The 26,156-nt window shown below is 40.0% G+C and overlaps 2 protein-coding genes across 4 annotated transcripts in view; both read left to right on the top strand.

Annotated features, from left to right (window-relative positions):
• Positions 1-579: 579 nt before the first annotated feature.
• On the top strand, positions 580-16,375 carry LOC112042912 (E3 ubiquitin-protein ligase highwire). Its single transcript, XM_052890726.1, has 13 exons — positions 580-765; positions 1,403-1,729; positions 2,483-2,656; positions 3,181-3,459; positions 4,340-4,474; positions 4,795-4,944; positions 5,403-5,555; positions 6,870-6,981; positions 8,518-8,689; positions 9,726-9,847; positions 13,513-13,737; positions 14,683-14,858; positions 16,127-16,375. Exons 1-13 carry the CDS (start codon positions 580-582, stop codon positions 16,373-16,375), a joined length of 2,460 nt encoding a protein of 819 aa, XP_052746686.1.
• A 318-nt stretch (positions 16,376-16,693) lies between these two features.
• The window catches only part of LOC112042903 (E3 ubiquitin-protein ligase highwire), a 143,982-nt gene continuing 134,519 nt past the window's right edge, over positions 16,694-26,156 (top strand). For 2 of the 3 annotated variants that reach the window (XM_052890868.1, XM_052890869.1), the window contains exons 1-12: positions 16,694-17,168; positions 17,716-17,882; positions 18,089-18,273; positions 18,513-19,268; positions 19,972-20,124; positions 20,804-20,893; positions 21,700-21,930; positions 23,046-23,252; positions 23,630-23,764; positions 24,173-24,351; positions 24,723-24,999; positions 25,478-25,644. In XM_052890868.1, coding sequence (XP_052746828.1) covers positions 16,834-17,168; positions 17,716-17,882; positions 18,089-18,273; positions 18,513-19,268; positions 19,972-20,124; positions 20,804-20,893; positions 21,700-21,930; positions 23,046-23,252; positions 23,630-23,764; positions 24,173-24,351; positions 24,723-24,999; positions 25,478-25,644 — 2,882 coding nt within the window. In that variant the 5' untranslated portion in view covers positions 16,694-16,833. Of the gene's footprint in view, positions 17,169-17,715; positions 17,883-18,088; positions 18,274-18,512; positions 19,269-19,971; positions 20,125-20,803; positions 20,894-21,699; positions 21,931-23,045; positions 23,253-23,629; positions 23,765-24,172; positions 24,352-24,722; positions 25,000-25,271; positions 25,645-26,156 lie in introns of those variants that run through there. The other variant, XM_024078107.2, reaches the window with a different exon arrangement.

Below are 26,156 nucleotides of genomic sequence, written 5' to 3'. Positions count from 1 at the left end.
ACGGCGCTCAGTAGCTCCTGTCTCATAGCGTTAGCCGTGGCCCGCGGTGAAGCTAAGCTCGTGATGTGCGCTGTGACGTCACTTATTATAGCGCCGCCCGCTCTCACTGAACAGTCTGTACAGGTATTATCATCTGTTGAACTTACCCAATATGTTAGTGGAAGTGTCGAGTGGCAACGACCTCACTGGGCGGCTGGAGAAGAGTTCACCGTTGACGGCGCTCAGTAGCTCCTGTCTCATAGCGTTAGCCGTGGCCCGCGGTGAAGCTGAGCTCGTGATGTGCGCTGTGACGTCACTTATTATAGCACCGCCCGCTCTCACTGAACAGTTTGTACAGGTATTATCATCTGTTGAACTTACCCAACATGTTAGTGGAAGTGTCGAGTGGCAACGACCTCACTGGGCGGCTGGAGAAGAGTTCGCCGTTGACGGCGCTCAGTAGCTCCTGTCTCATAGCGTTAGCCGTGGCCCGCGGTGAAGCTGAGCTCGTGATGTGCGCTGTGACGTCACTTATTATAGCACCGCCCGCTCTCACTGAACAGTTTGTACAGGTATTATCATCTGTTGAACTTACCCAACATGTTAGTGGAAGTGTCGAGTGGCAACGACCTCACTGGGCGGCTGGAGAAGAGTTCGCCGTTGACGGCGCTCAGTAGCTCCTGTCTCATAGCGTTAGCCGTGGCCCGCGGTGAAGCTGAGCTCGTGATGTGCGCTGTGACGTCACTTATAATTGCGCCGCCCGCTCTCACTGAACAGTTTGTACAGGTATTATCATTTGATGAATTAACAAAAAAAAGTCAAAATTCATTTATTTCAATTAGGCTTAGTTTACAAGCACTTTTGAAAGGTCAGGTATATGTCAAATATTAATTTAATCTAATGGTGGTAATAATAGACGAAAACTTAAAATTAAAGTTACGAGGGCTCCAAACGCGCCTTGGTCCGAGAAGAGCCCACAACAAACTCAACCAAGGTTTATTTTTTTTTTGTCTACCACCATTTTACAAACTTATTTAAAACTAAGCACACAGTCGTATAATACAGTTTAACACCAAGATTTTTTATTATTTATATACTCATTAACACTATACTAAGACTTTACTAAATCTTGCGTTTAATAACATATCACGCTAGTGGAAGTGTCGAATGGCAACGACCTTACTGGTTAAAAATAAATGAGAACGTTCGTAACACTCCTGATGATCCGCGCGGGCCGGGAGGAGGGTAGCGATGCCTCGCACCCGAGCAGTCCTTTCCCCCCGTCGCCCTCATATCATGGGAGTATCATCAAAAAACTTGCCAAGTTATAGTAAACCTAAACGAAACGAGTTCTTTTTACCTGACTGCTAAGAAGGGTTGTTTTTGGCGCGTTTCTATTATTTATTATTTTCATTTGTTATAGATACCGACAAACCTGACTGTTATGCAGCGAAGCGTCCAGGCTGTTATACTTGGACCTCCATCCCGCAACTTGTGGCTTAACTTCGGAGTGCCGCACAAATCCCTCGTATCAAGTTTCCCCGTGGACCTTCCGTCGCAACTGACAGCTGGTTCGGGAGAGCTTGTAGTTCGTTCTTTAGTGTCCGACGGTTGTTACCTATACATATATACGTCCAAAGGCCTCCTTAAAATTGGATCTGGTTACGGCAGCTCGATAAGGCAGCATGTGTACTTGTATAAAGCTGATTTCTTTGCTAGCGACCGTCATGGTTGGCTTGGATGTTGTCGGGTAAGTAATTCTTTTTGTTGTATAATGTTTTTGTATTTTTTTTTAATAATACTAGCGGATGCCTGCGACTTATTCGCGAAAAACCCTACCCCTGCTACTGTTTTAAGTATCCTATGTCCGCTTTCTGGTTCTAAGCTATCTCCTACATTTTTCAGCGAAATCGGTCCAGCCGTTCTTGAGTTATAAATAGTGTAACTAAAATGCCTTTTTTGTGTATATATTGATTACCCATGTTTTTTTTTAATATGGCCAATATTCCCATTCACTTCCAATTAGTCAGAAAAGACTATGTTAAGAGGGGGTACGGAAATAGATCAGCGGGCGAGGGTCGAACCACGATCTCTTGGCGTGAGTCCGACCCCTTTTCCGTGGAGATATTGACGCTCTATAGTTACGACTATGTATGTACAAGGTGTCCATATAAAAATATCTTTTACTAGCGGACGCCCGCGACTTTATGCGCCCGTAGACCTCCTTAATCCGGCCTTCTCGTAAATCCGTTCTTAACGAACCTCTACTATCTATAAACTGCCTTCCTGCCAAAAATCATCTTTGAACGTCAAGTGGTTTTTGAGATTTCGTAATGAATGTCCTTTCGCATTTATATATTAAGATTAGATTATTTAATTATTGTAATTGAAACCCGAAAATGTAAAGTGGGCAGTGATCCTGCTTTCTGGTTCCAAGGCCGTAGGTTCGATTCCCACAACTGGTAGTAGGTAAATTATATTTCTACAATCTTGATTTTTCCAGAACAAACTATATGTTCGGATTGGTCGGAAGAAAACTGAAGTGCACGAGGTCGATAAAGAAACGTTAGAGGTGAAGAGCCTACTGTACTTGGAGACGGGCCAAGCGGGTCCGGAGAACAAATCGGCTGTGTTTACTGATAGCAACCAACTTGGATTGATCCTTTTGTCTAATAACGTTAGTATTTTGTACATTACTTTATTAACTTTTAGGTATAATAGTCCAGAATCCGGTGAACATTTTTACAAATAATAGCTTCATCTTGATGAGACGCTCAACTACACACTGTCGTAACTATTAATTGAGATACAGTAAAAATAACAGCTGGTTATAGCTTGGTAAATTCGTTCGTAACACTCCCGATGGTCCGCGGGGCTGAGAGGCGGGTAGCGATGACAGATAAACCCACAACTGATGCACCCTCTTCCAGCCTCTGCCCTGCGTGAAAGACTTCACACCCGCGCAGTCCTTCCCTCCCCGTCGCCCGCATATCATGGGAGTGTTATCAACGAACTTGCCAAGCTATAGTTACTTTCTTCGTTATTGATAGAGAGGGAAGGGGACAAGAGAAGGGAAGTTCATCAAATATTACATCCACTCCTTATTAGGGTGTTTGTGTTTGTTTTGTGTACCTACACCTTAAAATCACATGAAGTTTGTAGAGTTATATATGTGTTATTCAAATATTAATTATCACGCAGGACAATCTGACAATAAAGATGTATGACGTGGAAGCGAACGTCGCGGAACGCGCTCAAGGCGGTCGGTTCACGTTGACATCGCGACGCGAGTTCCACGTGAATTTGCTTCGTCGCCGTACATTGGTCCTCGGCAGGCCGTCCTTCGACGACGGACTGTCCAGGATCTTGGTTGACCTTGACACTCCAATGGCTATACAACTCGATGACAACGATGATGACCCACTGCTGGGTATATGCTCAGGACAAGACTTCGGACTTTTGTTGACAACGTCGGGAAAGGTGAGTTTGTTATTACGACCTTTTAAATATCGTTTCTGAAAGTTTGTCCTAATGTAGAGCAGTGCGAACATTGCATCTTGCCTGTGACCTACGGTTGTGATACTCTGGCGTTAGTTGTATGCCTCAAAGAGAGTCCTTAATCACTCAGGGGCGTTGGTTTAAGCTATGTTCGGGCTGTCCTATTGTAAACAGTGAGTCTTGCCTGTTACCTACGGTTGTGAGACTCTGGCGTGACTTATATGCCTCAAAGAAAGCTCAGAGTCACTCAGGGGTGTTGGAGTGAGCTATGTTCGGGTTGTTCTATTACAAACAACGTGTCTTGCCTATGGCCTATGGTTCTGAGACTCTGGCGTTAGTTATATGCCTCAATGAAGTTCAGATTCACTCAGTGGGCGTTGGAGTGAGCTATGTTCGGGTCTTCCTGTTGCAAACAGTTTGTCTTGCCTGTGACCTACGCTTATGAAATTCTGGCGTTAACTATTTGCCTCAAAGAAAGCTCAGATTCACTCAGGGGCGTTAGAGTGAACTGTGAAATGTTCAGGTTGTCTTATTGCAAGCAATGTGTTTTGCATGTGACTTACGGTTGTGAGACTGTCGCTAATTGTACTTTAAAGAAGATTTGAGTCACTCAGCGGGCGTTGGAGTGAGCTGTTCGGGGAATATCAGCATGATTGAATTAAAATAAGTAAATCTGCAAAGAAAAGAAAAGAACCAAATTCACCGAACTCTACGAGTCGTGAAGCTGAAATAAATTTATGGAAGATAATCGAAATCCTAAACAGGCGAAGTCGATGTAATGAAGTACGAAAAGTACGAAAGAAACGAAGTTGCGCTTTCAGTTAGCCTTTGATATGTTTATAGATGCTTTGTTTCACTTCAGGTATACTACGCCGGCAAAGGAACGTCTCTGGGATATAAAGTGCCGACGCCTCACACGGGGCGTTGGACTCTGATGAAAGAGACACTATTCAACAAACAAGATGTGTCCAATATTAAAATGTGCAAAGTGGTGCAGGTATTTACTTTTTTTTAACTACGTCAATATTATAGAATAAAATAGAAATAGTTTATTTGTTAGCACACACATAACTACATAATAGTTCCCCCCTCATCATTACTTTTTTTTACTTACTGATTACGCCCTGTCCGTACACTTGACCTGGTTTTTAATAAACTCTGTGTTAGTTAAAACCGATTTCAATAAAACAAACTCAACAAAACAAACACTTAGTCATGAGCTGGTTCTCGCAAAGCGGTACGATCTAAACCGTGTTCAATAGTAAATTAATATGAATAATACTCGCTTAGATTCTAAAAAACGAATTTGTGTTGTAGGTGGCGTTAGGGCATGAAGGCGTACACGCTATCTTAGTGTTGGACAACGGCTCAGCTCTGTTCACTGGCGTGGCGAGACGTGGAGAGGACGGCGATGCTACCCGCCATCGGCGAACACCAAAGCCTACGCGACCAAAGAAAATTCACAGGGTAATTCTTCTGTACATCTGATGTAGAATGGCGTTGTCAAGGTCGTTTCGTTGAAATAATTTTCGTTCTAATCCCAAAACGAAATAAGATGAAATATTATGTATATCTTGGCAACTTCGTTCGTAACACTTCCGAATTTGCGCGCGGATCGGGGGGCGTGTAGCGATGAATGAAAACCCCACGACTGATGCACGTCACTTCCCCGCACGCACGATTTGACACCCGCGCAGTCTTTCCGCCCGTCGCCCGCAAATCATGGGAGTGTCATCAACGAACTTGTCAGACTATGATGACTCATATTCATATTTATTGGTACACCGAGATACATAATAGGCCTGCAGAGTTTCGAAAATTGAATTTACCCACAACAACCAGTATCCAAAAAGGCCTCTGCCTCGTTGGTGCAGTGGTTAGCCTATGAGGTTTTTCCGTTAATTTGATCATATTTTATATTTTAGGTGGAGAAATATAACATAATATATGCAGCTTGCAACTATGGGTCGACAGCGTTAGTTACACGCGCTGGTGAACTGTTAATGTTTGGCAAAGATACGCAACATTGCGATGAAAATGGATTCGTCATCGGTGTACGACATGAGAGGATCACACAGGTAAATATTCACATTGCTTAAAAACAATTGGCCGTCTGTAAAGTCGTTTATGGTTTACGGATGATAATTTTACGTGATAACGTCTTAAGAAAAACATTGACGACAAATTGTATATTTTTATTGAATTTAATTGAATCTTTGAAATTCTCATGGGAGGATAAATCGCATCGTACAAAGCGAAATGTGACACTTTTTCGTGCGTGCAGCCGACCTTCATCGATTTACAAGAAGTAATCACACATCAAAAATAGGAAAGACCGGCTTCTGAATGGCATTTCAGCTGAGCCTTAATAGATTTTCTTTTCAAAAGAAAATATAATGTAGGAAATAAGTAGTCTGAAAAGGATATGACGTGACTCGACTGTCTCGTGTTGGTTTGCGCTGTCCATAGGTGGCGCGACTTGTTTCGTAAAGAGTAGGGATTTAGAGAGAGGTAGCGATCGGTTGGCGGGAATGACTTGCGATATAAGGCGCTCGTCGTACAGTCGGCTTCAGATGCCCTTGACGTTCGAGCCGTCCACATCTCTTGTTGTGTAAATCTTTATGGATTAGTTTGAGTTAGGCAGGGAGAGTCTCTGTCTTTTATAAACTCTGATTTATTTTGGTTACAGTTTAATTTGATTTGTTAATTATGTTATCCCTACAACTGTTATGAATTATAACCATTGTTTAACATTGCTGTTTATTTTTATTTATAAATTATAAATCTACTTCAGAGTTTTCCAAAAATAAATTATAACGTAAGCCAATTTGAAAGGAGAGACTCCATTTATCCTCGGTTTAACAATAAAGTCCCTAAGACGTTAACATTATTTGGTTTATTTTGTTATTAATTTAATGTTATTCTCTATAAAGAATTTTAACAACCCTAATAAATACAACACTTTTCTATTGTTGAGTAAACAGTATTTTTATAAAGCCAAAATATAAGATATAATGTGTTTTCGCTACATTGTCTGTAAACACGTGTTTAACTAAACTGAAGAAATCATGATTGGAAGATTCTACGAAAAATCGTTATTTTGATCAAGTTGTTACCTCGGTTGCCAGGTTAATCGTCACAGTATCAATAAGTGTCGTTTAGCCCTAGCATGCGACCATCAATACATCTCGCGAAAATAAATAGACAAAATATTAAAATTGCGGCGGAGTAGTCCCAGTCCCATCTCTTTGATCTCAATGCAATGATAGAGGTATATTTCCGGTTGCGTCGCTATTGGTTGAAATTTAGCCATTTCTCTTCGAGAGATATATCGTTGGTCGCATCTTAGATATAAAATTGAATTTGGTTTTAAATTAGAATATTTTTTATAGGTTTCATTGGGAAAGGCGCACGCAGCAGCGCTCACGAACTCTGGCGAAGTTTACACTTTCGGAATAAATAACAAGGGTCAATGTGGCCGAGAATACGGTTATAGCAAAGAGAGTGAGTATTTTTTTCTGCACACAATCATCATCTTCATTATCAGCCTATTTTAAAGACCCACTACAGGGCCATAGATCTCTTGTATAGACTTCCAAACATCACGGTCACGGACCACCAGCATCCAGCGGCTCCCTACAACCCGCTTAATGTCCTCGGTACACCTAGTGAGGTTTCAACCAACACAGCGCTTTCCAGTGTGAGATCGCCATTCCAGCACCTTGGGATCTTAACGTCCATCGGCTCTTCGAACTATGTGCTTTGGGCATTGCCACTTTGCGACTCGCTGAGCTATGTTTTTATGGTTCTTCTGCGGATATCCTCATTTCTGATTTGATCCTCCAAGCATAGCTCGCTCCATCGCCCACTGAGCGACTCTGAGCCTTCTTATAAAGCCCACGGTTAGCAACCAAGTCTCAGATCCCTAGGTCAACACTGGCAACACGCACTGTTCGAAGACTTTCGTCTTCAGGCACTGAGGAATTACGGACGAAAATATGTTGCGAAGTTTCCCGAAGTTCAAATTGGCGGTTTAGCTCCATCTCGAAATTGGACCGTGTGTCCTAGGTATATATACTCGTCTACAATTTCGAGTACAGAGTTTCAACAATAACTGGGTAGAGCGGTACGCAAGCAAGTGTATTATTTAAGTATATTTATTCATTTTCGAAATAAAACTTCTTAACGCACGCTTGACTTGGAGAGTAAGTTGATAAAAATGTGTTACTAAAAGTGTAATCGAAATGACATACCGTTAAGTTTAAAGAGCGCCATCTGTAGTTACACTGCTAAACTACGGCAAAAAACAAATAAGCCCAGCGCTGAATCCGTTTGGTCTTTTAACAGCGTATCGGAGAAAGACTAAATTCCACTTTTAATTATCGGAGGAAGTTTAAGTCACACGGGCTGAACATCGGGATCTCGAATCCCACTGTCTGATATCGTATACTACGCACTGTTATCGTTTTATGTCTCGACTAGGTTTAACGCTATACGTGTCAGGGATGGCAAATATACAAAGTTACACAACCGATCATCACCGGAACGATCACTCAACTTACTACTACAGTTCTACCCTCTATCTATTGATCAAGGATGTCGCTGATAATATCAGATGGAAATTAGGATAAACTATCGTATGACAGGGAGTCAACCCCTTCTCCGCTCGTGTTGCGTCCCAGCTAAGTAATTAACCATAAGACTTACTTACTCAATTCACAAACTCACTGTTAAACCAACACGAACCATCAAGTACTCAACTGAATTAACCTGCGAGCTACCACATACGGTTCTCTCTGCGATCGTCAACTGACAGATGTCTCTCAGTCTCTACTCCTTTACTTTTAAACAGAAGCTACCTAATTAGTTACTCTAATTAATGTAAGATGGCGCTATTATTATCTAATTCCCTGACAGGCATATTTTGGAGTTTGTGAAGTGAAGCAAATCAGATAGACAGATGGCGCTACTAAACCGTTAATAATTTTATAAATTTACTAATTTACCATTAATTTTAACACACATGTTATTTTCTTATAGAACCGTACAGGAGCTCGAGCGCCGGCAGCGGCGGCAAGGAGGAAGCCCGGATATGCACCGGCGCACATACGTGGACGATGGAGTACTGTCGAGTGTGCGTATTGTGCTGTGAATGTACCGGATTCGCCGGAGCTTGCCTTTGCGCAGCAATGCCCAACAGGTTGCCCGGCGAGTGAGTTATCTATACTAATATTTTAAAAACAAAAATAATTGATTGTTTTTATGTAATTAATAGGCTCAGAAATTACTGAATCGATTTGAAAAAATATAAATACTGTATTATATTTGCAAAAAAATTAGGTATCCTTTCTAAAACTCCAATAAAGTAATCCAAGGTGTAAAAATGTTACCTAAAATATTGTGTGCGTCGCGTGCACTGCTAAAACTAATTACTAATTTGGGTAGGAAAGGGGTAGAGTAGGGCAGAGTAGAGTAGGGATAGGGTAAGGGTAAGGTAGGAGTAGAGATCAAGTTGGATAGAGGTAGGGTAGGGTCGGGCTAGAGATCTGCTTGGATAGGGGTAGAGTAGGGTGAGACAGAAATCTGGTTGGATAGGGGTAGGGTAGGGGTAAAGTAGGTGTATTATTGAGTAGGTGTAGGGTGGGAGTAAAATAGTATAGGGGTATAATGAGTCAAAGCGAAGCTTGATAGGGTCCGCTAGCTTGTAATAAATCAATCTTTATAACTTGAATGCCAATTCTACGTGTGTTTCTAATAGTAGAGCATCTCAATGTGGACGACCTACACCGATCTAGTTATTGGATGAAAAGTATTTTATATCAAAATGGCGGACGCCCGCGATTTCGTCCGGCCTTTGACTTCCTTGATCCGGCCCTATCGCAAAATCCGTTCTTAACGGACACCTACTAACTATAAGCAACCTATCTGCCAAATTTCATCTTTATACGTCACAAACGCTGTCGTCTACTTTGTGAAGTCACGATTTTACTTGTCAGTAAAGGATAAACGTCAAACTAATTATTCACGATTAATTTTGTTGTTGGTGAAGGAAACCTGCATACCACAGAATTTTCTTAATTCTCTGCATTTTTGAAGTCTGCCAATCCGCATTGGGCCAACGTGGTGTAAAATTGGCCTAACCCCTTTCATTCTGAGCAGAGACTTGAGCTCATCAGTGAGCCGAATATGGGTTGATAATGATGATGATATACGCCTATGGTTGTGTGATCAATTTTGTGTGTGTGTAGGAGGTGCGGATGCGGTGAAGGCGACTCGGGTTGCACCGTATGTGGCATCTGTAAGAGATGCGCTGAAGCCTCCACCTCTACGGCCGGCTCCTCGCGAGCTGAGGATCCTGTTTGCTCTAATGGTAATGTCCTGACGACGACATAACGAACGACAACGCTTCCCAGGCAACAAAAAACACAAACTACACAGCGTCTTCGCCGGCGACGAGGTCTCCGATATCTGACGTCACCCAGACGTGGGATTTTTAACTCCGATCTCGGGAGCGCCCGGACTGATCCACTCAGGTCAAAAAACCCTTCCTCAAAGTCGAGGTCCGAGTCTCAGAGTAGACGCCCTTAGAGAGTCAAATCAAATCAAATCAAATCAAAAATCATTTATTTCAAGTAGGCTCAGTTTACAAGCACTTTTGACACGTCAGTTGACTATTTGTAAAGATTCTACCACCGGTTCGGAAGGCAGGTTCTGCTGAGAAGATACCGGCAAGAAACTCAACAGTTGCTCTTTTGAAAAAGTCATACAGTATTATAATTTACAATTGATAACAATTACAATTTCTTATAGTTTTATTTCCTGTGTGAAGGTGGAAGCTGATCCAATGGCCTCCAAGCGCTTTTATCTTTAAGGAACTCATCAATGTTGTAGTAACCTCGACTAAGTAAATGTTTTTTATCACATTGCTTAAAGCTATGCATTGGCAGGTCCATCACAGTCTTGGGGATCTTGTTATAGAAGAGTACACCCAAACCTACAAAAGATTTTTTTACTCTTTGGAGACGATATGCAGAAATAACTAACTTATGCCCGTGTCTAGTAAGACGTGGGTTTAAATCTCCTTTTCGTTTGTACAAATTAATATTTTGTCTTACATAGACTATACTGTTATATATATATTGACAGGCTACTGTTAGTATACCTATTTCTTTAAACTTTTGACGAAGGGACTCGCGTGATTTTAATTGATATATTGCTCGAATTGCTCTTTTTTGAAGTACAAATATAGATTGTATATCGGCAGCCTTGCCCCACAATAAAATTCCGTAAGTCATTACGCTGTGAAAGTACACAAAATAAACTAGCCTAGCTGTATCAACATCAGTGAACTGTCTTATTTTTCTCACTGCAAATGCCGCTGAGCTGAGTTTACCAGACAGTTTTTCTATATGAGCACCCCACTGAAGTTTACAATCCAAGGTCACTCCCAGGAAAACTGTGGAACTCTCCATTTCCAGTCTTTCACCATCGATCATTATAGACTTTTCTAATTTTATTACATTTGGCAATGAAAACTCAATACATTTAGTTTTCTTGGCATTTAAAAGTAGATTATTTGCAGTGAACCAATGCGACACATGCGACATGGCACGGTTTACGTCGTCAGAGTTATCTTTATTTCTGTCCGTCTTAAAAATTAAGGATGTGTCATCAGCAAACAGTACAATCTCACATATGCCGCTGACATGGATTGGTAAATCGTTTATGTACACTAGGAATAAAAAAGGACCCAGAATTGAACCCTGTGGGACGCCCATTTTGGTAGTGGAACCGTGCGACTTTATATCATTTATGCATACCTTTTGTGTTCTATCACTGAGATAAGAGGCAATGAGATCAAGCGCAACACTTTTGATGCCATAGTGGCTTAACTTGAGTAAAAGAGTGTTATGGTCAACACAATCGAACGCCTTGGACAGATCACAGAACACACCAATAGCATTCTTAGAACTTTCCCATGCTTCATAAATATGTTTTAAAAGTTTAGCCCCTGCATCAGTAGTATTGCGACCTTTTGTAAAACCATACTGTTCAGGATGAAACAAGTTATTTAAATTAAAATGACATAAAAGTTGATTTAATATGATTTTTTCAAAGACCTTGCTAAGTGTTGGCAATATTGTAATCGGTCTATAATTATTAAGATCTGATTTGTCTCCTGATTTAAAAAGTGGTATCAATTTGCCATGCTTCATTAGGTTCGGAAAAATACCTAAGTCCACACATTCATTAAAAATAATGGCTAAGTGGGGAGCAATGACATCAATTATATTAGATATTACTTTCACTGACATACCCCACAGATCTCCAGTTCTTTTTAATTTTAACAAATTGAAAGATTTTTTAATGTCAGATACAGTGATATGGTGAAATTCAAAAAGATCGTTGCACTCTTTAACATTGCCTCTTAATAGTCTCCGAGCTTCCGTAGCAGACGAATCCAGTGAATCTGTTAACAAGATAGGAACATTCTGGAAAAAATCTTCAAAGGCATTAACAACCTCGTTATCAGTGTTTACCTTTTTGTCATTGACAATTAATTCAAAACTCGTATCACGCGGTTTGATTTTTCCTGATTCTCTATTAATTATATTCCAGGTGGTTTGTATCTTGTTCTCAGACTCAATTATTTTCTGTTTGATGTGTTACGATTTCGCAAGAATACAAACACGTTTGAAAATTTTTCGAGTATCTTTTTACATAATCTAAATAAGTTCGCGTTTGAGTATATTGTTTTTCTTCGTACAACTCGTACAATTTATCTCTACTTTTATAGATACCTACAGTAGCCCATTCGCTAAACTTTAATTTTTGGCTAGCATTAATGCGTTTGAAGTTAAAAATTTTACTAAACTCTCTGTCTATTGTCTTGAAAAGTGTACCAAAGAGCAAGTCTGGATGACTATTTTCAAATGCAAGACTTGGAATTTTAGAAATAATTGTGTTTTTGAATCGCTCTAATTTACCTTCAGTTATTGGCCTATACTTTACCCATTGGTTGTTATTGGTTTTATTATTTAAAATAGTAATTATTTGACCACTATGATCAGAGCTTAATTTATTTATTATCTTCTTTCTCTCAAGCACACAATTATAAAATATATTATCTAGACAGGTACCTGAAGTTGCGGTTATCCTAGTAGGTTCGTTAAAAGCATGTGTCAAATCAAAACATTTGAATAAGTTAAGAAATCTAACAGACTTTGAGTTTTCTGTTAGAATATCAACATTAAAATCGCCGCAAATCAGTATTTGTTTGGAAGATGTGCACAATCGCCTCATTACATCTTCCATTACCTCTTCAAATTGATCAAAGTCAGCCGGAGGGGTCGTTTCGTTTCGCCCATCTACTCTGCTTCTGCCTTCGGGCCATCTGATGCTTCTGCGCTCGCCCAAACCCGCCGATGACGCCGCTGAGGTCCCATAAGGAGCTTACGGCACTTACACAATCAGAAAATAAATGGTAATGAGACCAATATCTTAATATGCCATTGATTCACCGTGAGGGTGCCGGGTCTATGCGGCATAGAATTAAACTCCGAGCAGAGCCCTGGGGTATGATTCCGCTATTTTATACTCGTCCATGTAATATTCGCCTACAACAAGTTTTATTAGAATTTATTTTTATGAGTAGCATCGATGTAATTTTACAGAATGTAGGGGCTGTACTTGTGACCAACAGGTGTTTGGTTATTCGTAAACGATCTTTTCCGCTTGTGTTGTTCTCTCTGCCCATTCAAGACCCACCCTAGCAGCAATCTGAACACCCGTTTTAATGTACAACTAAAATAACTAAACATTTATGAATATTGAATTTTATAACAAAAACCTAGCTCTTGGTCACTTTGCGAGTCAAGGAAAAATAATGGCCACTCCCGCGCAGCTATGTCAGCATAGTCGGACGCATTTTCTTCAACAGTATTCTTATTAATTAATTATTTACATTGTGTCCAATAGGACGTCCATCGGTTGATAATGAGATTTTGTTCATAATTTTTTTTTATTTTTAATTAGATGCACTTTGTGGAGGAGACAGTGAGGCAGTACAAAGCGACGGCTGTAGCGCAGGGGCGGAGGCTGCGACTGCGTGCGCTAGTTCCGCGAACTCGGGGCCGGAGTCAGAGCGCGAGACGGTCAAAGTGAACAGCCTTGCGCCAGCCCGCATCGTCGTGCCCGGCGGACATATTATCGTGTCCGTCGCGTGTGGTCTACAACACACCATATTGCTCTCTGAACATGGTCAGTGAAAAATATTCATTATTTTCCAGCTTAGCTCTTATCTAAAGTAATATAAAAAGGTGAGATTTGAATTTATTTAAATTATTTATTTTAAATAATGACAACACATTGACAAAAACGTCCAACGTATATAATTATAATAGAATTTACGGAAGATGATGTAACTATAAAATTCAATAAATTGTTGAAAAAGTGCATTGCAAACGGTAATGTTCTAAAAGAATTCATTGGAATTGATTCTTTTAAATTTAATAAATTAAATTTTAACAAAGTTAAATTTAACGAAGGTCTCGCGCATATAATATAATGGTGCAAGATATTGATGTTTTTTTTTAATTTAAATCATTACGCTTTATAGGTAGATACTAAAATTATAATATTATAGGTAGATAAAAAACATTCATTTGTGACCGCAATTTTTTTCAACTTATTTATTAGTTACTTAGAACTAAGTAGTTAATATTTTAAAGGAGATATTGATTGATCGAATCAGAAATGAGGAGATCCGCAGAAGAGCCAAAGTCACTGACATAGCTCAACGAGTTGCGAAGCTGAAGTGTCAATAGACGGGGCACATAGTTCGAAAAGCCGATGGACGTTGGGGTCCCAAAGTGCTGGAATGGCGACTCCGCACTAGTAAGCGCAGTGTTGGCCGACCCCCCACCAGGTGGACTGACTACATCAAGCGAGTCGCAGGGATTCGCTGGATGCAGGTGGCTCAGTATCGTGATGTTAGGAAGTCCCTACAAAAGGCCTATGTTCTGCAGAAGACGTCCATCGATGATGTTACTTAGAACTAAGTAGTTAATATTTTAAAGGAGATATTGATTGATAAAAGGCTCATTCAAAATATAATATGTAGGTTACTCCGACCATTTACGTCTATAGGATATTTTAAAATCTTCCCAAGAAAAGGCACATTTGTCATGGCTAAAACATTTACAGGTGAGGTGTTCACATTTGGTTCGAACCAATGGGGCGCTCTCGGCGCCGGCGACATCGCGCCGCACCACCGTGTGGTGCGCGTCAGAGTGCCGCGCGCGGCCTCCATCGCTGCGGGCAGCAACCACTCCGCCATACTTACGAGGGATGGCGAGCTTTACACCTTCGGCAGTTATCAGGCAATGCTTTCATTTTTTTGGAGTTTAATAATAATAATAATAATAATATGTCTTTATTTCAGGCTAAAAACCCATTTAAAATATACAAATAAATAAAAGTAATTAATTAAGTAATAAGTATACAGTAAAGAACCGAATAATATAAATATTAATCTATTTGGTACGTTACAACATTTCTCTAGGAGAGGAATCATTTTTTATTTCCTGTTTCTGTCGCGATGCACTGTAAGCCAATAATTTAGGATAGGGTTTTCAGGGCACTCGGGGGATTTCATTTCGAGAATTCCGGAGACGGAACCAAAAAGCCGCAGTTCGCGATCTGATGATCGCGAAATAATCCTGTACTTTGGCGTCGGCAAACATACCCGATGCACTACAGTATTTAGGCAGTTTCATCAGAATGCGGTATGCGTTATTATACTGCACTCTGATGCTGCTACGTGCCCTTGAGGTGCAATTGACCCAAAGCTGACTGGTGTAGAAGGATTGACAGTATGCTCTAAACAGTGTCAGCTTCGCTTCAGGACTGCACCTCGCAAACCGGCGATAAAGCCCTGCCCTTTACTCCTTAAGAATCGAGTTTTCATATATAACGAATGACAGCGTTACGTTATGTTGCACATGCGGGTGCGCACGCATGTGCACGCTGTTGGCGGGCGCGCACGCCACGGCCTGCTTCTCCTCGGATGCGCACTTTTCATTTTACAGGCGTAGGTATTGAGACGTACATAGACAGTCGATCTGACAGAGTAAACTCCATTCATGCGTCGGAGCTGACACACACTTGTTTCCTTGTTTTTTAATTTTTCAATTTATTTAAATGACTTAATATTTATTATTTTATGCTCAAGCAATTTGTTGGCGAGTCGCTCTCACTATCCTAATTATATCTAAAATTGATTGTTGAATTTAAATATAATAAGATTCTTAACACTAAGATAACAAAAAAGCTTAAAATTTTACAACGGAAATTAAAATTTTACAAAAGGTGCAATTTATAAAGTCGAAATTAATTTAAATTTATAAAGAAAGACAATTTCTATGTAGGGATCTGTCAGTAGGGACCCCATCACCTATAATACCCCATATTAAAAAAAACATTTTAAAACCAAGTCAGTACAAATTACTTCTTCTGTTAGTGCCATCTCCAATCGTAAGTTTGAAATCATTAAGGCTAATTTTACTTTATTCACTGCTGCCCAAAACAGTAATGTAGACTAATACATTTTTCCACAGCAGCTTTGTAACTATTATTATGTACCTTACAGAAAGGGGCACTTGGTAGACCGCGTCAAGAGGAACCGCGGACTGACCGCAGCCCGGTGTGGTACGCGACGCCCGGTCGGGTGCCAAAGATCGGCTCCAGGCACGGCTGTCGGGCCGTATGGCTTTGCGCTTCGGGCGATCAGACATTCGTCCAGGTTTCCCAGGCTCTCATTAACACGGATACGCTATTCAGTGCGACTATCACGGCAAACAGTAACAGCATAGGTCAGTATTACTCAACAGCCGGCTAATGGTATGCGTCCACAGATCCACATCGTACACATCGGAGGCGTAGTTTCAAACGGATTTTTATTTTGCGGTAGATTCGTGCGACCCGTGCGATGCGGATCAGTGGATGCACTTGGATGACTTTTTATACAAAGCTTTTTATACATTAGAGCTAGCTTATGTTTTGTGTTTGTCATTTGACTAAAGTAAGAAATTGATAAAACTTATGGTTAGACTATCTGACGCTGTGTGAAATCGGCTCTTAATTACGAGTAAAATAATTTTATTCCAAATAATTATTGCAATATTTTCATTGACAGTGATACTTCCCAACCAGCCAGAACACACTTTTAAATGCGTAACTATAAACAAGATCGACGGGTCCTGTAATGCTTGGCCTGGGCCCGAGCAAGTTGACTTTGTGAACACATTGGCCTGTCTCGATCCCTATTACGATGTGCTGTGGTGTTACCAACCTCAGATGCAAGTGATAAAATGCTATAACATAATCGCTTTCGATACGCATAAACTCCAATGGTGCGCCTCAAACGATCCTGAAGCATTTTCGGATTCTGAATCCATTTATCCGAACTACGGATGTATGAAACGTTTGGAGGATTTCAGACACTTTGATAGTTTTGAATGGATCAGTAACAATGAGGATCCTCCAGCTGAGAATATTGCGTTGTCAAACATGTCTATTTTGAACCAAGAATTGGCGATTCCTTGTACGCCTGGATGTCAAGTCACTAGAATACATGCGGCGCTACATTTGCTCGGATGTCTGGATTCTCTCACTTACGCTCATGAGAACAAGTAAGTGGAATTAACAACATCTTTGTAATGGCGTTAAATTATTTTTAAGGTAGATAGATATTCTACTGATTTATTTGGCTCTCATTTATTTATTAGTCCCATTTTTAATTTTTAACAATGGTGATATAAAAATAAAATACAAAACACTATTAAAAATTTATAAAATAAAAACAACACTCCCGCTGCGTGACATTTTTGAGAGCCCAAGCATCCGGTGGTCAGGGCTCCAGAATGAGGAACCTCCTCACAATACGCGCCGTCTCAAGAATCACTGCCTTCTGTATCCGACTCCTGGTCGAACAGTTATGTGAAAGCTTCTTAAGGTGTTGGTCGAAGCTTTTCGCTATAAGACCATGGACTGAAACAACTATCGGAAAAATAATAGTTGACTCAATATGGCGGTAATCTCGTGAGCGAAGTCCAAGTATTTTGATACTTTTTACTTTTCGGCTTATCGTCATGCGACCAGCACTGTATCAGGTCTATAGGCAATAATATACCTGTCCTACTGATTTATTATTTTTAACATTACCATTGTCCTTTGTAGGCTGCCACTGGACGAATGTAAACGTGAAAATAACATTGGTCCGGTAATGCCAGTAGTGGAAGACTATCTCACAGTAAACCGTTTTGAGAACCATGGCGGTGCGTGGGGATATTCCGACAGTTCGATTGAAGCCATTCGCTTCATGTGCGACAGCGATGTCTTACTTGGTGAGTTCTATTATAAATCTCATCATTTAGCATGCTGCATTTTTCAATTTAGTCTGACAACTGACTGTTTTTGGACTAGTGTGCTACTTAATTTTGTACTATAATGTTCTTCTATACTGAGTATTTTTTCATAAGTCATTGTTGGCTATTCCAAAAGACAAACATAACTTTAATTTAAAAATAAATTATGGAAAATGTAATCACAGGTGGTGTAGGCCTTTACGGAGGTCGAGCGAAGTTTTCGGCCAAGATCCGCCTTTACGACATTGGTCCTGATGGTGGCGATCAAGAATCGGACGGGGAGTTGGTTTATGAAACTGACGAGACTTTGTACGAATGTGGCCCCAAAGAGAAATATCCTTTGATGTTCGATACTACCGTAGTCATATTGGTAAGTGTAGAATACAGGTCAGCATGTCAACAGACTAGTCTATCATACTTAACATAAGTGCATTACTTAACATAAGTGCATTATCAAACTGATCACCAGAGTGTACGCGAACATTACATTAAGTATAGTTTTTTGTAGTTTACTTTTCTTCGAAAGCCACAAGTTCTAGTTCTTAATATAAATATTTCTTTCTAAAAAATACAATTGTATACATTACATAAGCATTCTATCCTTTACAGGCAGGAAGATGGTATGTGGTTACGGCTGACATCAATGGGCCATCATCAGATTGTGGTACATCTGGGCAGGGTATGGTCATAAACGACGACATTGGCTTTCATTTCAAAACTTCCAAAAAGTCGAACAACGGCACTGATGTCAATTCCGGGCAAATTCCGTGTCTGCTGTATAACATTATGGGTTCAGATCACACGATGCCCATAAAACACTTGGATCCGGGAGAACCTGTGATGGTCCTCAGCAAGAACATGTCAAGGAAAGTTACTGTGCCATGCTTCCGCTCCCTTCTAGGTCTCCTCCATTGGAGTTGGAAGAAGTACAAGGAGATCCTTTTGGACACGAATGGTCAAATACCCATAAATTTTCAAAAGCTTACTACTATGAAGCATCAAAAGAGATTGGTATACATCATCAGATCTGGATTAAGGCTTGTGAAATCGTTTATCAAGGAAATATATCCTCAAAGTATTAAGAAGAGAAATGCCCCCGATTATATGACCTATTTTGAGTCTATAGCGGATGTTCGAAATTATATTCAAAGCATAATAGCTGAAGACACTCCATCGTGCGCTATGCTCCCTCGGAGGCAAAAGCGCAGTAAGACTCATAGAGTCTGCTACGTGCAGTTCGCTCTAGAGATGACTAACTCTATATTACAAGAAGCTCACGAAACGTTCAATGCTTGTTTCTACGCGTTCTTCCCGACGCCAATACTCAAATGGAACCACCTTTGCTACTTGCTGTACAATGTTAAGGTATGTGATGTGCAGATAATCGAGGATTTACTAACTTTTAGCCTCAAGATTTTCACTTTTATGTTTGGCCAAATACCTATAGAGAATGCTCTATCTTTGGTATAACAAAATTTTATATTTTGACAGATGGACATTATACTTTCAAGATTTGTAGGTAGATAAAGGTGTACTAAAATTTATGGGGATGATGACTAGGTTTGAATATATTGATTTTTGTGAAACATTCGGGTAAATAGGGTCAATGTTACTAATTTATACATAAAAAACAAAGATTGTTTGGATATTTGCAAAATAAATGAGATTATAAAATTTCAAAATCTATTAAAAATCTTTTATCGTTAGATGAAAATTCATACATTTTTAGCTTCCTTACATCAAATGTGACATTTTTTAATAACTGAACTATAAACATAAACGCACAAATAACAAAGATAATATTAGTAATTTTGTTTGAACGCCCATACAAATCTAACAATCTTTATGTACCTACGACGTCATTAAATCGTACTATTTTGTATGGGGCGGTTTTCAGGGATCCGCGGCAGCGCCGCAAATCTGACCCTTTAAATCCCTGTAGCTCCGAAAGTAATGATCGCAGATACCCTGTTACTTTTACAAAATTGCTGTACTATTAGCGTACTCCTAATTTATATACAATTAAAAAAAACTGTCATCATGCCTATTCCTGGTTTTTCCTTTACAGGATGGGTGCGTACCCACAAATCAGTCTCGCGAGTTGACGGCAACGTGTGCAGCAATGTGTCTGTCACAGAATCTTCGCGATGTCTTGCAGTACATTGTCCCGTTGACTCACTCCCACACGAAGCTCCAAGAAATGCGTCGTTCAGAAGCGAAGGTAACGCATTTTTCACTACGTTAAATGACTTCCACCGCTGGAAATTAAAAAAAAATCTCATTTTATAAGGCCGTCGTTGAGACTTTTATCTTTCTTTTAAATTCACATTAATTTATTGTAAAGTTTAGTGATTAGTAGTTTAGTGCTTCATTACTCATAATTTTGATATACTTATTTCTACTATGAGTGCATATGTAGAGCCTTTGAAGACTCAACAACAAAACTCTTGACATCGCATTAAATAGTAATTAAGTCATTAATTTAATCACAAGGTGTGAAGTATGTGCTAGGTAAAACAAATTTAGCTATACTTGTTAAAGATAAGATTTATGATTTTTTTTTTGTACTCCCTCGAACATCGTAATACCACCCTGGGTGAAGTTACAATTTATCTAATAATTAGCGGACCCGGTCAAGCTTTGTTTTGACTTATGTGCACCTGCCCCTGCCCTACCCCTGTCCTGCCCCTACCCTACCCTACCCTACCCCCCCTGCCCTACCCATGACCAATTGTTTTAAATTTTCTCACCTTTTAAACCTTCCCTATACCTCCACGAACATTTCAAGACCAAGATAAGATAAATCCCTTCAACGGTTCTCGAGTTTTAGCGAGACTAACGGACGGCAATTTATTTATATATATGTATAGATTAATGCCTGTAATGATGCTCCCTTGCAGTCAATACCGTGCAAATCGGCAACGGTACCGCGATCGTCGCATGCCTCAAAACCACCGCCAGTACCGCCTCGAGCGAGGGACTCACAAAAGGTATAATAGTAAATAGTTGAACAATTATAGTCTGGCAAGTTCGTTGATAACATTCCCATGATATGTGGGCGACAGGGGGAAAGACTTCGCGGGTGTGAAATCGTGCGTGATGTGCATCAGTCGTTGGTTTTTCAGTCATCGCTACACGCCCCCCGCCCGCGCGTAACATCGGGAATGTTACGAACGAAGTTGGCAAGCTAAAATACACTTGATCCAAACATTTTATTTATTAGCGGTAAACTCTTGAGGTACCTGTTGGCTGTTTAAATATGTATATGCATGCAAAATAGTACTGAATTTATTTTAGAAGAAATAGTTTTTTTGTACTACCTCAATAATGTGAATAAGAAGAAGATAGTTCAAATAGTTCAAATAGTTCACTTAAGAAGACACCCAAATTCATAGGTTCTTATTTACTGCTTATTTGTATCATTTGTATTGCCCGTCTTTCTGAAACTATTCCCGATACTGACATTCTTTGTAATATTTACAACAATTGTCAACCGTCCTTTCATAAAAACTATATATACGCGTTAAAACGGCTTAGTGTTGTGTTGAACTGCAGTATACGATTGTGTGCTAAGTTCTCGACAATTTGTAAAATGGTGGTAAACAAAAGTTTGTTGTGAGCTCTCTCTGACCAAGGCCCGTTCGGAACCCTCGTAACTTTAATTCGTAAAGTTTTCGACTTCAATTACCAACATTAAATCGTGACATAACTTGACTTTTCAAAAGTGCTTGTAAACTAAGCCTAATTAAATAAATGAAATTTGAATTTTTTTGAATATATATTTTGACAATTACAGATTCACGATAACGGAGAGAAGTCGTCATACTTGGAATGGCATTTGCTGGACGTAGTGCCAAGACTGTTGGATGTAGCGCTGAACCCCATCAAGCAACAGTTGGAGCAACGTCAGTGTGCCCCCGGTCACGACCACGGGGAGGTGAACACTCAGGAGAAGCTGGCGGTGCATTGTTGCAAACTGACTGCGCGTTTTATTGCTGAGATGTCCAACAACGCGCTGGTGTCCAAGGTATTGTTTTTATCTTTATTTTTGGACTTTACTCCTTAAGAATCGATTTTTCATATACAGCCCCGGTATGAATAAAATCGTCGTCGTCGTCGTCGTCATCAACCTATATTCGGCTCACTGCTGAGCTTGAGTCTCCTCTCAGAATGAGAGGGATAAGGCCAACAGTCCACCACGCTGGCCCAATGCGGATTGGCAGACTTCACACACGCAGAGAATTAAGATAATTCTCTGGTATGCAGGTTTCCTCACGATGTTTTCCTTCACCGATTGAGACACGTGATATTTAATTTCTTAAAATGCACACAACGAAAAGTTGGATGTGCATGCCCCGGACCGGATTCGAACCCACACCTTCCGAAATCGGAGGCAGAGGTCATATTCACTGGGCTGTCACGGCTCACTGATGAAAAAAATATGGGCAGTAAAATTCGATGAACGAATGACAGCGTTACGATTTTTGTGCGCATACATAATGCTACCGCCAACAGCGTGCCCGCTGTTTTACGGGCACTCACTACGGACGTCACTTGATGTACTAAACGTCGAACTAGTTGTTAACTAATATTTTTGTCAAACGCTCCATTTGTATGGGGTTTATTATAGTGACGTCATGATATAAATATAGACTGTCATGGCCGACAGGCTTTTTGGCTCGTATTGTCAATAACATATTTAAAAAACTATTTAAGACCATTTAAAAAAAAGTGTAACTAGCCTATTCGTCTAAAGTCACGTAGATACGTAACATATTAACATGTAACATTTTTGACGGCCTCCGTGGCGCAGTGGTATGCGCGGTGGATTTACAAGACGGAGGTCCTGGGTTCGATCCCCGGCTGGGCAGATTGAGATTTTCTTAATTTGTCCAGGTCTGGTTAGTGGGAGACTTCGGCCGTGGCTAGTTACCACCCTACCGGCAAAGACGTACCGCCAAGCGATTTAGCGTTCCGGTACGATGCCGTGTAGAAACCGAAAGGGTTGTGGATTTTTATCCTCCTCCTAACAAGTTAGCCCGCTTCCATCTTAGACTGCATCATCACTTACCATCAGGTGATATTGTAGTCAAGGGCTAACATGTAAAGAATAAAAAAAAAATGTAACATCTATGTTTCCAGGACGAGACCGATTCGAAGATAATTAATAAGCATTTGGTGACGGCGTCCCGTTTCATGCGCGTGAACACATCGCGCACGTGGTGTACGGGCAATGGGATCCCGGACGCGATCTGTTTCTCGGTCAACCGCCCAGGAGTCGCCATCGTCGGCGCTTGCGTGTTTCTCGGCTCAGGGACTTACAACTACACCATTGAATTGCTTTACGATGTATGTATATCTATACTAATATTATAAAACTGAAGAGTTTGTTTGGTTGAACGCGCTAATCTCAGGAACTACTGGTTCGTTTTGAAAAATTCTTTCAGTGTTAGATAGCCCATTTATCAAGAAAGGCTATAGACTATATTTTATCCCAGTGTATTACGGCTGAACCGATTTAATTAATTCTTTTTTTTTAAATACTTCAATGTAACGGAAGACAATCGTCCAATTTGTTAAAAAAAATTCAGTCGACAAATCTGCACTAATACTTAAACTCTTACTACTTTTTGAAATTTAATACTTTAAAACTAGTAATTAAAAACTTGACTAAGTTGGTTATTTGAATCTGTGCGTCACTCTGTTTTTGGTTGTACCCGAATTAGATAAGAACGACATCGGAGGACGTGAATCCTTCGCAAAGTTGGGTGGCTGAAGAAATCGCCGAAGGCACAGTCAACGGTTCAACTGCTCAACATGATATGGTTCAAATCAAGTTCAACAGACCTGTCCTACTAAAGGTATATAATATAAAGATAACTTGTGTCTTTCGTTTTATTAAACATGCCAACTAAGACTACAATTAACCTCAGAACTCAATCCAAGATTATCTGATCTCTTGAAGAGCCTCTACACGTCCTTATCCAACTTTCTGTCTCCCAAATAGTATTTGGTGTGAATAGTCTGAAGTTTTCTAAAAACCTACCTTTTTAGCTGCAATGTGTGGCTTGACTGTTTCGTTACTCAAGGAGCTATAAGAAAGCTCGCCTAGCTATAGTTCGTGTGATAAACATTATGGGCTATAATGAGTTGCATACCAAAGAAACGGCTAAGCCATATAACTATTAAACTCGTATTGCCTCGTAATAACAACAACAAACAAGTGTTGTGAAATAACCCGTAAATAACAGGCGGGTTTTTTGTGACAGGACGACGTCAGATACGCAATACGCGTGTGCTGTGAAGGAGCACGAACACCCAGCGGCGATTGCGGGCTGCCGGCCGTCTCTGGACCCGACGGCACCGTTTTCCAGTTTTCATCGTGCCCACTGAGCTTTAATGGCACCACTCTAGCGCGGGGACAGCTTCCTTGTGTCATTTACTACAGGTATTGTCTTTCAATTTCTTCGTTTATTAGTATTACAATAATTTGATCGATAAATAAATGAATAACTAACATATTACGCCTCTATCCCTTAGGAGTAGGCAGAGTTCATATCCTTCCACTTGCTACAATTCTAGCATATTTCCTATTGCTTCTTCCATTCTCAGCAATACTTTCAGTCTATATAGGGTACTTCGCCTCATAAAATGCTTCTGATAGCCTCCTTTCATTCATAGTTTATGTCATTTATTGTTACAAAAATATACTAAAAACTTATAGTTATCGTAATATTAGTAAATATACGAGTATGGTTTAATCAAAACTTGAAAAGCAAAATCAGTACACCTTTTTAATTTATTCAGTTGTGTAAACAGGACGAGCTTGGATTACCTTGAAACCGTAGTTAGGGCAACAGCCAACTCCCATGTGCGCAGCAGCGATCGCCTCGAGGCGGATATAGTGATGATTCGCCAAACTGCGGTGGCCGTGGCGACCTTAGTCGCGGAGCAGGCTGCAATGATTCTAGCTACTTTGCGAGACCTTCCCAACGATGATTTGCGGAGAATTGTGCCTACTTTGGCCTCAGCACCAGTTCTCAATACGTTGCTGCCTTTTGCACTGGCTAACCTTGAAGGTCTTCATGATTCAAAGGTAAATACTACTTGTAATAGTTTCTTTATGTTTGGTGTATTTGAGGAAAAGAGCGTTGACCTAGCTGTATTATGAGCGAATTTTAAGCTAAGCTAAGAAACTTACAATTTCTAAGAAAATTATGTAACTAGCGGAGCGCTTAAGATGTTAAAAGATGCATTCGTCTGGATTTTTTTTACTTAGGTACCATTTATCCATATTGAATATCCAGACCAACTTTCCTATTGCTATAATCCTATTGCGTAAACTGTTGTAGATTTTTTTTTGCAACGGACGAACATATAGGCCTATAGCGTATCACGATATATCTCAGGACAAGGGAAATGGTAGCAGCGGAATCTATTGTTCGAAATTTGTCTTTCTCATTCTCAATTTTAATTGACATCACATACATATTTATTTTCATAATTATATACATAGCTGTTTCGTCATCATCCAGTTGTATGAAGTTTTGTGCATAGTAAATCCGTTGTTCCAGAGCATGGTGTATCTGCTCGAAATGATTCACAAATTACTGCCACACGTAGCAGCGTTGAATCTCATGATCTCGAGCAGTGAGGAGATCATTAACACCACGACGAGTAACTTTTACACCTGGTCCGAGAGTGATCACCCGTACAAGCAGTCCACCGTCGTTAACAAAAGGTGAAATTTAATTATTTTATATAGTATCTTAAGATAATTCCAGGAAACTGCAACAAATTCGAGTGAATTCGAGCGATCTGTTAGTTTCTTTAAATTATACTGTAAAGTATCAGTCATTGTACCCTAGCGGAAATAAAAGGAAATATTTATTTTAACTAGTTTTGATTATACAAATCTACGAATTTACTTTAATTCTTTCGAAATAATATTCATTATCTCCCAAGAAATGCAACACTAATAAGGGTAATATAATGGCGGTTTCAATGCAGTAATCGATTTGACGTTTGCTGTCAATTGTCATGTCATAGTTCCCATAGAGCAACTATGACATGACAATTGACAGCCATCTTGATATAGCTCAAAAACTTGGGTTTTTATTTTATTAATTTCTTTTTATTTAGTTACATTTATTCACTTTAATAAACTTTAATAAAATCCTTGTATTTTTAAAATTTTAATGATACGGGGTACAAGTGTGGACCTCAAAAGGATCATCCCCTTTTAAATACTAG

The sequence above is a fragment of the Bicyclus anynana genome, chromosome Z (assembly GCF_947172395.1).
Source record: "Bicyclus anynana chromosome Z, ilBicAnyn1.1, whole genome shotgun sequence".
In the NCBI taxonomy this organism is placed as follows: domain Eukaryota; kingdom Metazoa; phylum Arthropoda; class Insecta; order Lepidoptera; family Nymphalidae; genus Bicyclus; species Bicyclus anynana.
This window is presented reverse-complemented; position numbering and strand designations above follow the sequence as displayed.

Excerpts from the sequence above, each read along its gene's own strand:
- LOC112042912 (XM_052890726.1), top strand. The coding sequence starts at position 580 with ATGTTAGTGGAAGTGTCGAGTGGCAACGACCTCACTGGGCGGCTGGAG. Across the intron at positions 5,556-6,869 it reads GACATGAGAGGATCACACAG|GTTTCATTGGGAAAGGCGCA; the intron begins GTAAATATTCAC and ends TATTTTTTATAG. Across the intron at positions 8,690-9,725 it reads CCCAACAGGTTGCCCGGCGA|GAGGTGCGGATGCGGTGAAG; the intron begins GTGAGTTATCTA and ends GTGTGTGTGTAG.